Source organism: Dermacentor albipictus, chromosome 1 (genome assembly GCF_038994185.2).
Source record: "Dermacentor albipictus isolate Rhodes 1998 colony chromosome 1, USDA_Dalb.pri_finalv2, whole genome shotgun sequence".
Lineage (NCBI taxonomy): Eukaryota > Metazoa > Arthropoda > Arachnida > Ixodida > Ixodidae > Dermacentor > Dermacentor albipictus.
In genome coordinates this window covers 486,663,190-486,677,181 of record NC_091821.1, presented here as the reverse complement: position 1 = coordinate 486,677,181, position 13,992 = coordinate 486,663,190, and the positions used below count along the sequence as shown (strand labels likewise).

At 50.1% G+C, this 13,992-nt stretch overlaps 1 protein-coding gene across 1 annotated transcript; it reads left to right on the top strand.

The window, feature by feature from the left end:
• The first annotated feature begins 11,538 nt into the window (after window positions 1–11,538).
• LOC139054576 (uncharacterized) lies at window positions 11,539–12,261 on the top strand. Its single transcript, XM_070531740.1, has one exon. It carries the CDS (start codon window positions 11,539–11,541, stop codon window positions 12,259–12,261), a length of 723 nt encoding a protein of 240 aa, XP_070387841.1.
• The last annotated feature ends 1,731 nt before the right edge of the window (window positions 12,262–13,992 follow it).

Genomic DNA, 13,992 nt, shown 5'->3' with positions numbered 1-13,992 from the left:
GGCCCAACTGGGCTAGTGCAGAGTGGAGTATAACCCCAGGTCGACGCTTCGTCAGCGTCACGACTCTTAAATCGTCGTTTGCCGGCACTTTATTAATGTTATCCCTATCCTATCCTAGAAATCCCGCAAGTAACGCCAGAAGAAGTAAAGAAAGCCTTGGGAGTTATGCAAAGTGGGAAGGCAGCTGGGTAGGATCAGGTAAGAGCAGATTTGTTGAAGGATGAAAGGCAGATTGTTCTAAAAAAACTGGCCAACCTGTACACGCAATGCCTCATGACCTCGAGCGCGCCGGTATCTTGGAACAACGCTAACATAATCCTAATCCATAAGGAAGGGGACGCCAAAGACATGAAAAATTATAGACCGATCAGCTTACTGTCCGATGCTTACAATGTATTTACTAAGGTAATCGCAAGTACACTCAGGGACACCTTAGACTTCGGTCAACCAAAGGAGCAGGCATGATTCCCTAAAGGCTACTCAACAAGAGACGATATTCACACTATCATTCAGTTGATAGAAAAATGTGCTGAATATAACGAACCTTTATACACAGCTTTCATTTAATACGAAAAAGCGTTTGATTCAGTCGAAACCTCAGCAGACATTGAGGCATTACGGAATCAGGGTGTAGATTGCCGGTATATAAAAATACTGGGAAGTATCTATAATGGCTCCACAGCCACGTAGTCCTCCATAAAGAAAGCAAGAAAATCCCAATAAAGAAAGGCGTTAGGCAGGGAGATACGATCTCCAATGATATTCGCAGCGTTCTTACAGGAGGTATTCCGAGACCTGGATAGGGAAAAATTTGGGATAAGTAACTCAGGGGACCAACTGCTACTCAGTAACTCAGGGGACCAACTGCTATACATGCTCACTCACCTGGAGAACCAAAGCAGAAGGGTAGGTCTCAAAACTACTCTGCAGAAAACTAAAGTAATGTTTAACAGTCTCGGAACAGAACAGCAGTTTACGATAGGTAGCGAGGCACTGTAAGTGGTAAGGCAATATATCTACTTAGGGCAGGTAGTGACCGCGGACCCGGATCATGGCGATGAAATAATCAGAAGAATAAGAATGGGCTGGGGTGCCTTTGGCAGGCATTCTCAGATCATGAACAGCAGGTTGCCATTATCCCTCAAGAGAAAAGTGTATAATAGCTGTGTCTTACCAGTACTCACCTACGGGGCAGAAACCTGGAGGCTTACGAAAAGGGTTCTGCTGAAATTGAGGACGACGCAACGAGCTATGGAAAGAAGAATAATCGGTGTAACGTTAAGGGGATAAGAAAAGAGCAGATTTGGTGAGGCAACAAACGCGGGTAAATGACATCTTAGTTGAAAACAAGAAAAAGAAATGGGCATGGGCCGGACATGTAATGAGGAGGGAAGATAACCGATGGTCATTCAGGGCTACGAACTGCATTCCAATGGAAGGGAAGCGTAGCAGGGGGCGGCAGAAACTTAGGCGGGTGGATGAGATTAAGAAGTTTGTAGGGACAATATGGGCACAATTAGTACATGACCGGGGTAGTTGGAGAAGTATGGGAGAGGCCTTTGCCCTGCAGTGGGCCTAACCAGGCTGATGATGATGATGATCCAACCGCCAGCGGTTGGTGCACGGTAATAATCACTCTTCTGCCTACCGTCTTGCCTTCTCAGGAGTGCCTCAGGGGACGCTCCTAGGCCCACTGTTATTCCTAGTATATATCAATGATTTACCGAATAACATTTGTTCTAACATCAAACACTTCCCAGGCGACTGCGTTCTGTGTGGTCAAATTAACAACCTATCTGACATTCACTCCATTCAGTCTTACCTTCATCGAATCGAAATCGAGTGCAACAAGTGGCTCATTTCATTTAACATGAAAAAAAAAGATCACTACTTTCTTTTCATCGTCGGAAATATTGCCCACCACCGAATTATCTGAACCCTAACTCCGAAATTTTATGTGTAAGTGCATGTACGTACATAGGTGTTAATTTCATGTCATGTTTAAAAGTGTCCCTTTACATAACGCACGTTACTTATCATGCTAACCGGTCTTATTGGTTGTCTACGTCCTAACCTTCTTCTGTCCGACTTCTATCCTATCAGACATTATTCAGAACAAAACATGAATGAGCATGCGTGGTTTGGGACCTTGAACAAAGTAACCTTAATAAAATGCTAGAATTTGTGCAGAACCGTGCATCCCGGTTCACATTCTCAGAATACTCATATCATTCTAGTGTCACCTAACTAAAATGTCGTGTAGACCTCGAAGTGTCCTGAAGTCCTGATGCAGCCCGGACTACGACTTTTCGCCATGCTGTTGAGTTGACACCAAAATAAACAAACCGAGCTGTCGTTCGGACGCAATTCGAGGGGCCCCGGAAAGCCTGCAGCTGATTGACACTGTCACAAAATTACACCTATAAATGTGCACAGCGTTGCAAGACAGAAAGCTGGACAAGATGACGTGGTTTCGCTAGTCTGCGTCTTCAGTCTCCGCTTCTTTTTTAGCGCCCACATGTTGCAGAGCACGCGTCCCAATCGTAACTTTTTTTTTCGCTGGCTCGTGCGCCTAGTGGCACTATTCCATCGCCAAAAGAGAAGCAGCTACCGATGCTTACCAAATTAGAAGGCACGGAACATCACAGCAGCCAGCGCACAGGGAGCACCGGACAACAGTGAGCGTTCTGCGAAGCGAAAGTCTAGAAATCGCGTGAGGTCGGGACTGCGTCGCCTTGTTGTGAGAAATACAGCTTGACTCCAACAACGTGAACTATATCTGAGTGGTGCTGTTGGCACCGAGGTGACGTGGCACCGCCCGGAAGTACCTTGTAATTCACTTCAGTAAAGTGGCGTAGCACTTTGTATAGCCCAAAGTATCGACTAAGCAGGGTCTTTTGACAGGCCCTGGCGACGGATCGAAGTCCATACCCAGACTTGGTCACCTGGCTCATATTCGAATTGCAGATGCTGAAGGTTGATTGTTTCACCTACAAGAAACTTGTTTCAACTTGTTTCACCTACAAGAAAAGTGTCTCCGCAGATCTATGTCCATTTGGCCGAACGAAGCGCTAGGCGGAGCGATGCGTTGGAGTAGCCCCCTGGTTTTTATAAACAGTGATTTTATGCGTTCAAACTCACGGTAGCTTTGCACGTAACACTTGACCATGGTAGAAAGCTTGAACGAGTCGTACGTCTGACGTGCTCTGGCAAGGTTACATGAAATAGCCAAGGGCGCAGTTCATCATGGCAGGCAAGGAACATGTTATCACGAAGGTCGCTAGGTACTACAAGGAGATACCCTTTCTCTCTGGCATTCGAGTTTTTCTTGTACAGGCGCCCTTTCGAGGGAAGAAGGTTGAGTGGCTGAAAGAATAGTATCGAGGTACTATAACATTCTTGCGTTCTAGGTGATCTAAGATAGGGCGTATTCTGGCGTCCTCGTGCTGTCATAAGATCAGGTTAAATGCGGTGAACGCCTCGAAAAATCCGGGGTCTTCGTCCATGTCAATATTGAAAGGTTCGACGGGAGTGCGCGATAACATGACCGCATCTTCGTGTTTGAAGACTGATTTATAAACGATGGTAACATCAAACTCCTGCTGACGGAGACTCCATCGGGCCAGTCGCCCGGACGGGTCGCATAAATTCGCCAACCAACACATGCAATGGTGGTCTGTCACCACCTTGAAAGGACCACCACAGAGATAAGTCCGAAATATCATGATGGTCCAGAGAACCGGTGCACACTTTTTATCGAAGGTGGAGCAATTTATTTCTGCACGTGAAACAGTGCGGCTCACTAAAGCGATCACTCGCTCAACACCTTCCCTAATGTTGAACAAGTAAAGCGCCAAGATCGATGTTGCTTGCGTCGGTAAGCACCTCTGTGCCACCGTCCCCGTCATAGTGAGCAAGGAAGGGTGATTCTTCTAGGTGCTGCTGTAACTCGGTGAAAGCGGCGTCCTGCTCATCAGTCCAAGCGAGATGTATGTCATCTCGCAAGAGGCGAATGAGAGGTTTGGCGATCTGCGAAAAATTGGCGATGAAGTGACCATAGTACGAACACAGACCAAGAAAGCGCTGTACTGCTTTCTTTTCAGCAGGAACCGGAAAAGCAGCAACAACAGATGTTTTGTAAGGGTCAACCCGGACGTCGTCGATGCTTACGACATGCCCGAGGAACTTCAGCACTTCGTAACAGAAATTACACTTTTATACGTTTACCGTGAGGGTAGCTTAGAGGAGCGCCTCCAATAATGCGTCTAAACGTTTCAGACGTTCTTGAAAGGCAGCCGGAAACATAACGATGTCATCTAGGTACACTGAATACCAGTGCCACTTCAGATTGGTCCAAACAGTGTTCATTATTCTAGGTAATATGGCTGCTGCAGAACACGGGCCGAATGGGAGCACTTTAAGTTCGTGCAGTCCATCTCGGGCAGCATGAGTAGCTTTTCTGTGGCAACGTTCAACTTTATTTTGCTAGCATGCGCTCTTCAAATCTATATGGATCAAAATACCTGATTCATGCGCAGGACATCTAGTGAATAATTGATCCGCGGAAGTGGATAAACGTCTTTTAATGACGTTATTCAATTTTCTAAAGACAATGCAGAACCGAAGGGTTCCGTCTTTCTTTATGACGAGGACCACTTATTCGACAAAATATTATCACACCGATAACAAAGCTGAGGCCATTATTGCGCTTCCGCTTTCCCTAGTGAAATAAAAATAATAGTAAAAGTGCTTTGAAGTTCACGTACAGTGTAGTGACCGTTCACTTCAGCGTGCCTAGCACTAGTCGTGATTGCCTCCGGCCCTTTCTTGGAACCGAGGTGGCTGCGCAATTAGGGCACCACCAGAACCGGTAAGAAAACTAGCATTTCCTTTTGAACAAAGCCAGTCGACTCTTCGTTTTCAACCTGTCAAAACGTGTATTCCTTGCTTCCTAAAGCGAGCTCCCAATATCTGATGACCTAGGACATTCACATTTGTGAATGTCCTAGGTCATCAGGACATTCATCATCACTGGACATTCATCACTGGACATCAGGACATTCATCATCAATGTCAAATGTGAATGTAATGATTCACATTCACATTACTAGTCATGGACGACGGTTCTCCCATTCGTGCTACTCATGCAGAGTTTCAGCATCCCAGCTTTTCGCTCCGAAATCCCCGACTAAGGTTTATGCAAGTAGAGGCACGTTTGCCACCCCGGCGCACCACTTCACAGACAGCGAAATACGTGCACATCAACACCACGCTACCCACCGACATCACCGATGCCATAGATGACTTGATACCGGGTACGCCTCTGGCCACACCACACGCACGATCCCGCAGCGTCTCGAGCAGTCGCAACAGAGTAAGCTCCAGCACCTACGCTCCAAAAAACTGCGCGACCAACGACTGTCACAACTCCTGTACCGGTTGCGTCAGTAACTGCGTGCCTACTCCGTAAACGAGGGGAAGCTTCAAATTTTGCGCCAGCTGTTCTTGCAACGCCTCCGAAAGTCCGCGCTCAAATTACTGGCGGGTTCCGACGAGACGACTCCCCATCAGCTGGCTGCACTCGCAGACCGCATATGCGCCTGCTGGTCTGCGGCACAGCTACCTATCGCCGTTGCGAGAGCCTCAGAGCCAGGAGACCGACATTCTCACCTAGAGGAAGCGTCAACCGCCTTACCAGTGCACTGAAGAAGCTGACGACAGGTGGCAACACTGGCGACCAACTTCAGCGAAACTATTCTCTATCACGGTCTCGCAGCGCACCTAGAGACTTACCGAGGCATTTTTGCTGGTACTACCATTGCTTTCGCGAACAGACAAGCCGCTGCACCCAGCCCTGTTCATGGACGGGAAATCCACCAGCCAGTCACTAATGGCGGCACGCAACATTGAAGCCTCGTGGAAGCCGCCGATTCTTCCGAGTCGACCGCAACACCGGCACCCGTCTCCTCTTCGACACCGGAGCCTAGCAGTCTATAGTGTCCGCTACGGCCACAGATCGCCAACGCGCCAAGTCTACACCCACGCAGTACGCAGTGAACAACACTGCCATCGCGTCGTACGGGCTGCGGCCTATAACGCTAGAGATCGGACTCTGGCGCTTGCACAAATGGGTGTTTCTGACAACCGACGTCAGCTTTCACGTACTGGGAGCGGACTTCCTCAGCCATTTCAACTTAGGTATGAGCGTTCGCGATCGGCGCCTAAAGGATAAGTCAGATTTCTAGATGTAATTGGCCTGCAGTCCAAGCTCACCTTGTCTAGCATCCATTCGTTTCGGTGGGTCTAAACACACTGCAAGATACTTGCTGAGAAACCGCAACACACAAAACCCCGAAACGATGCGCTGCCCGTGAAACACAAAGTGACGCATCATATCACAAGCACCAGGTCACCTGTCACTGCGCGGCCATGGAAGCTCGCTGGACGGAGGTTGGAACTCACCCGCCGTGCGTTCGCACACGCGCTGCAGCTCGACGCTAATCGTTCTTCCTGCAGTAATTGGTCTTCACCTTTCCATGTGGTTCCAAAGGAAGACAGTGGCGACTGGCGGCCTTGTGGTGATTTCCGAGCTGTAAATGCCGTCACTACTCCGGATCAATATCCCTTCTCACATACATGACCTAGGCGCTCGTCTCTCACGAACCAAAATATACAGCAAGATCAATTTGATGCACAGGTACTCCCAAGTTTCTGTCGAACCCAGCGACACTCCGACATCAATCACTACTCCTCTTGGACTATTTCAATCTGTTCGTATGCCTTACGGTTTAAAGAATGCGGCTAGAACTTCAAAGTTTGATGAACAAAATTATGTGCGGACTCCCGTTGATTTTCGTCCACCTTGGCGACATTCTTCTTGTAAATCGCACAAACGAACAGCCAAAACATCACCTTGCCTTTTATTTGAGTGACTGCATGAACAAGGCTTGGTCTTAAAGCCATTAAATGCATTTTCATCGTTTCAGCCCAAGATTTTTTCAGCCGTCGCATTCCACGCAAAGTCGTCGAGCCATTGGAATCACCGGTTGGCGCTATCGAGGACTGTCTATCTCTCACCTATTTCCAAAATTTGCGTGAACTTCTGGTGCTCATCAATTTTCATGGGTGCTTCATACCATCCTGTGCGCAATTTTTTAGACTACTTCCCGATATGATGCTTCGCGACTCCAGAAAAAAGACTCCTACCTTCTACTGGTCCTCGGAGCACGAGCGCTCCTTCCAGGAAGTCAAAACGATGTTGGCGACTGCAGTGCTGCTGACTGATATGGTGCCCGACACGCAAACTGGCGTCATATTAGACGCGTCTGCCACGCCATAGGATGTAGTAGTGCAGCAGCACGCTAGCACAGACTGGAGGTTGCTGGGCTTCTTCTGAAAGCACCTTAACGCTACAGAATTTTGGTACATCACCTTTCGGAGGGCTATGTTGGACATCCATTGAGCTGTCAAGTATTTCCGTTTTTTATTGAAGGCTGTAGCTTTTACCTTTTGACTGGCCACGAGCTGTCAACCTTCGTTTTCAAAAACAGTTCATCTTACTCAAAACGTGAGCTTCAGCATCTTTCCTTTATCTCTGAATTTCCTACCGACGTCCGGCTTATCTCTGGGACTAAAAATCAGGCAGCGGACGCACTGTTCCAGATCGGCGCTGTGCCTGCTGGCCCTGTGGATTTCCAAGAAGGCTTCACCGATCAAAATGACCCCGCGTTGTGCCGATTGGAGGAAAAAGGCTAGACGGTCCAGCTTGCAGAGGTCCACCTTCCCTACGCAACAACACTGATCACGTGCGACACAACTCACCTGTTCGTGCCCCATCAGTTTCGGCGGCCAATACTCAATTCAATGCACGGGCTAAGCCGTCCCGGCATCAGAGGGACACAAATGTCACGGAGGCTTATTACAGACCGTTTCGTCTGGCCAGAGGTCAAAAAAGATGTTCGAAGCTGGGCAAGAAGCTGCCAAACCTGTCAAGCCGTGACAGTCACCCGGCACACGCAACGTTTCTAGTATTTAACCGTCGCGTGTACAATCTTTAATTGTGCGCATCTTTTCTGCAAAGTTCTAAGGACACCGCAGATGCCTTTTTGCCACAATGAGTGAGTTTTCACCATTTTATGGACATTCCTGTGCTTCCGCTGGCGCCGTCTAACGAGCACTTCGGAGCCAAGCCTTGCCTCTGGGGCGGCTCAGTGCCACTCGTCCGCTACCATCATGAAATATCGAGTAGGGGGAGATCTCCCGGAGATACTTACTCAAGAGCAAGGATGGCAAGCTGCGGGCACTAGAAGAGCTGGCGCCAAATCGCGGGAAGCAACGCCATCGCCACGGCAACGCATTCGGCTCCCCGTAGCGACAAGACTAGCGGCGCAGGGCGGAAGTCCAATATTATTAGGGCCAGCCAAATGCCGGTTCTTCCCGAAGAAGACGCGAAGATCGTTATTAGACCAAGAGGTGGGTTGAATATTTTCCAAATTGCAGCCTCCGCCATTTCAGACTTGCAGCGTGCGGCATCAGCCTGCAAGAGTTCACACAAGACGCTCTGTGCCCGAACTTACAGCAAAGCATCATGGTTGCCAGCACTCCCAAACGGGAGAATGCCAACCGATATGCTCACATCAAGCAAATCCGAATCTCAGGCAAGATCCACGAACTCTGCGCGTACGAGACAGCCCCGCAATCCACGTGCAAGGGCATACGTGGCATACCGTTACAAAACGACCCAGCGACGGTGGATGGCAAGATTGTCAACCATAACGACCCTCTTGCACTAGCAGCCAAGAGAATCGCTCAGACCGGGACCCTCATCATCGCCTTTAATGGGTACCGGGTACCGAATTTTGTCAGGTACCGAACGCTCCTGATGAAATGTTCCCGATATCGAAAGCAAGTGGACGTATGCCATGCCTGCGGAAGACTCGGGCATCGCGCCACTGTCTGTCCAATACCGAGCGACGTCGTCTGTCGGGGATGCCGCCTTCCAAAGCCTGATTAGCAGCACCAATGCATCCCAAAATGCAAGATCTGCGGCGGTCGGCACCTTATCGCTGGTAAAGAATGTGCGCATAGATTCAAGACGCCGTACATCGTTCGCCGACGACGCTTTGAGCGTGCCAGGCAACAAGAGCAGCTCCCCACACCGCCAATCGTTCTAACCTCCGATCCGCAAGCCCCATCCAGCACCAGCATCAGGGGCAGAAGACGCTTGCGTTCGAGAGGCCGTTCTACGAGCCGACGGGGCTTCAGAAGTCGCTTTACCTCAAGATCGCGACACACATCGCCTTTTTCAGCGCGCTCCAGCTCCAGAGGCCGTTCCAAGTCCCGCACCGGGAGCCACTCATCCAACAGGTCGCGCTCCAAGAACCCTACCGGCGGTAAATGCTAGTCCTGTCTAACGTCGGCCGATAGGGTCCGTGGCAACCAATTGCAGGCGTCCAATTCCCATGACTCGCACGACCCACGTCTCACGAACGAGCTGGAAGTCGTGCGTATGATAGTCTTAGGAAAGAAAACGATCAGTTCTAGCAGGAAATCAGTTGGCTAGCCACCGAGATGGCCCAAATACAAAGATTGGCGCTCAAACCGCCCCGCTTCTCAGCCTTCCGTACGCTCTTCGGCATGGACATGGTGGAGCCTCCCATCCCCCCCCCCCCCAGACAGTTGCAGTGAAGCGTCGCGCCCGGGATTACTCGTGGGCAGACGAGATGGTAGAACTCCTGTCTGAGCTCAAGAACGCCATCTCCAACATACAGACAGGTCTCTCTCACGTACAAGAAATGATAGCGCACCCTCAGCTGGGCCTGGCCGCCCTCAGCGTGGGAATACTTAGGCTGTAGGGGACCAGCCACGGACCTTTGCCAAGCACATCTACAGCACAAGTCCCAAACTTGCACAGCTTCATTTGCCTCACCGGCAGAGGGTGACATTCTGAATGCGGCACTTTCGCAATGCACCCCCAAGCCCAAACATGGATAACGGAACTAACGTCATAACAATGTGCCAGTGGAATTGCGCAGGGTCATCAGCAAACGGGCAACCCTGCGACAATACCTGAAAAGCGTAAAGGACTAACCTTAAGTAATCGCCTTGCAACTGGCGATCAATACCCATCAAGCTCGTCGGTTTCTTAACGATCGCTTCCACTGAAAGGGGAAGGGGGGTCGCTACTCTGGTCAGTACACAGTTCACGTGCCTTCAGCGAGACCTTGGTCCCGCGGACGATGGTGTCAAGTATGTCATGACCGAACTTCTTGTGGACCCCCCTATGCGGCGCTTAAGAAAAAAACAGTGTCACCATACTCAATATTTACTGCAGACCCAGCATTCACAGAGCGAGGACTCGTGGTACTCTCAAAAAGGCCGTGCATTTGGCCGGCTGTCAACCACTAGTCGTCACGGGGATTTCAATGTCCAGCATGCGGCTATCGGACCAATACGAAGAAGGGTGGAGACATATATATGTCTCCACCCTTCCATTGCCGTGTGCCATATGGCACACGGCAATGGAGGAAGATCTATCGCTGGTAAACGGCAAAGACTTTCCGAGCAGTGTGCCGAGATACGACTCAGAATCTTACCTTTGTCAAGAACCTGGAAAACGTCCAGTGGGCCAACACAGCCATGAACCTCGGTAGCAGTCATTGCATCATTGAAACGGTCATCAAGGCTGCCCGAACCAAAACTAGGACCTTTATGTTCAGTGGCTGGGACTTGTTCCAAGCCAACCACTCCGAGTGCGCCCTCAACCAGGATGTGGACCTAGACTCTTGATGCGACGAGATAAAAGAGGATGTGGCCAGAGCCACATCCTATCCTAGGTGGATAGGATAGATAGGATAGATGGCTTGCGCATCTGTTGGAAACCAAGCAGGCACTGCTCGCGAGATGGGAAGACTCAACGCAATAACGGAAGGCTACGCAAAACAATTTCCGAAATCAACAAGACGATAGAGGCTCATTGCAAGGTGCTATGCAAGCAGAAATTGGACGAGCTGTGCGACTTGATGGAGGGCCAGCTCAAGACCGGTAAAAGCTGGAGACTCCTCAGGCACCTACTGCCCGATGGCAACACAAAGTGCAATCAGAAGAGAGGTTTTGCGAAAGCTGCCCATTTCGCCACCGACTCGACTCCTGATGAGGCGGTCACGGAGCAGCGCACGGACAAGTACCTGGCGGCCACGGACGAATCGGTGCCGCACCCCCCCCCCCTCCCAGTTTCCCGAGTGCGAAGGGCGTGACGCCCAATCAATGGATGAGAATTTCACCATGGCTGAGGTCAAGCGGGTTCTCGCAACCATCAACGGCACATCTGCACCTGGGCCCAACGGTGTCACGAAAAAAATGCTCAAGATCCTCGAAGACGACTCAGTCGAGTTTCTTACATGCAAAATGAAGGAAATCTAGTGCAGTGGCCTCATTCCCAAGAGTTGGAAAGCAGCCTACAGTGCTCATACCCAAGCCAGGTAAGGCGCCGAGCATAGCAATCTAAGGCCCATCTCCCTGACGTCGTGTGTCGGAAAGATGGCTCAGCACGCCATGCTTAACCGTCTCACTGACCACCTCGAGTCTAACGAATGCTATACACACAGCATGATTGGCTTTCAGTCGGGGCTCTCGACTCAGGACGCTATGATGCTGATCAAGCACCAGATCATTGAATCCACCTGCGCCGACACTACGGCGATTAACGGCTTGGATTTAGAAAAAGCTTCTGACAACATATCGCACACATTTATTCTCAAGTGCCTGAGGGACTTTCACGTCGGCAAGCGGGCGTACGACTTAGTGCGCTCCTTACTTTCATCGAGGTCTACTAGACTCAAGACTGACGAGTTTTTGACGCACGAAACTCAGCTTGGGCCAAAGACACCTCAGGAGGTGGCGATCTCCCCGACTGTGTTCAACATCTCCCTGATAAACCTGTCGAGAACCTTTAACAAGGTCCCAAACATTAACCGCATGATCTACGCGGACGATATCACCATCTTGTGCTCCAGCGGATGTGAGGGTGAGGCCCAGGGTGCTTTGCAAGAGGCCATCGATATGACGGAGCGGTATCTCATTCCCACCAGACTAAGGTTCTCGCCCGCTAAATCCGAGCTATGGCTCAACAAGAAGGGGCCCAGAGGCGGGTTTCACCAGTCCTGGAAGCCAGCAATGCAGAGGCACATTACGTTATTCACCTGTAACGGCTCCCCAGTTCCGCGGGTGGATACTATCAGGGTCCAAGGAATATTTGTTTAGTCAAATGGGGCCAATGAAGCGGCCCTAAAACTAAGTTGTTCGAAGACCAAAAGCGCCCTCGGTCTGACCGAAGAACCGCCAACAGATACCGCTGCATCAGGAAGGATAATCTGATCCGCATTGTCAACGCCTTCATGCTATGCCACCTCACGTATTCAGCGGCTATGCACAGCTGGCTCGTGTCGGAGCACAAGATCAATCTCCTAATCACAAGAGTCATCAAGCTTGCCCTCGGCTTTCCCGTCCGAACGCACACAGAAGACCTCCTCAAGTAGTAAATCCACAACACGTTCGAAGAAATTGTTGAATCCCAAGAGTTTTCTGAGTTTGTCAGAACCTCCGGCGCCCCAGCGGGTGGAGCTATACTTGGCAAGTTTGGGCGTAGCCCCACAGTCGTCTGTCCCGACGCTGTGAAGCTGTCCAACGACGCAAGATCCGAGATTTCCATACACCAGATGCCACGCAATATGCATCCGACCTACAACGAACGACGAAAACGAGCCACGACGAGTAGATACTCAGAGAATATAAGAAATGAAGAACATGAACAGTTATGCCACCGGATTTGCAGATTTATTTATTATCCTACTTTGACAAACGCCACAAACATGCATTTTGCTCTCCTTTTTCTATTTATCATTTCCTTAAAGCGCCAGCTTTAAGGCCAAACTTGAAAGGCGCGTGAGGAGTCGCCCACCATTTCGCTTTGCCGAGATAAGCAAACTGCAACATGTATTCTGGACGCGCGTGAGACCGCAGCCACGAGCGAAACGCGGTGGTACGGACAAGCCAAGTGAGCGCACTCACACCGCCGGTCAGGCACAAGCGAAAGACAAAACGAGCAGTCAAATCGAGCTGCGCACAAGCTATCGTAAGCCGCTGAAAACTTACCCAGATAACCGAGCACAACACTTCGCGGCGCTGGTGTCATTCCCAGCCGGTCTAGGCCACGCTGCCGAGCGCTCTTGTTAAGCATACTGATGGCTGTGCATTGTTTCTAGGTGGGACAATTGTTGGTGGCACAATTGTGGCCAGTACATTGTGTCTAGGTGTACAAACCTAGGTGGGAAAGCAAGCGGGTCATGCCACCGCCAGACATTGTACACCGGGCAACCCCAGCAGGACATCGCCTACCGTCAGGCGAAGACGAACTGATACAAAAAAATACTACAATATTCTAGAACATTACAAGAAGAGCAGAAGGGAATATCCGCTGCCACACATCAAGCTTAACAGAGAAGAAGCCGACTTCAGATGGGCAGTTACCTCCACGGCACCCTACCACATGCCATATGTCCCTGTACATTTACAAGACACTGCCGATTCTGCAATACGCGAAACAGCCTTTACCAGATGCTTTGGGAATGAAAAAAAAAAAACAGCGGACAACACCTATCCAAGCAACAACAGAAGGTCAGTGGGAGAGGGCAGGCACAGCTGAAATGCTCAAAACCTGAGGACCAACTACGGCAAGTGAACGAGCCCCGGCTATGAACACAGGGACGCGGCTTCCTGGAATGGGGTGCCCACCCACCTTGGCGCATCAACAGCTTCGTCTCCGAAATAAAGTTTATTCACTCGCTCAGGACCACGTTTCGGCCTGGAGTAGATAAAAGAAATAATGAAAACTCTTGGATTTTTCTCTTATGTACCCGACGCCGCAAAGGAGTCGTCTATGAATAATTCACCATGTTAACATCCATATGCACTTTAAACGGGCCTTTACATATT

Excerpts from the sequence above, each read along its gene's own strand:
- LOC139054576 (XM_070531740.1), top strand. The coding sequence starts at position 11,539 with ATGGCTCAGCACGCCATGCTTAACCGTCTCACTGACCACCTCGAGTCT.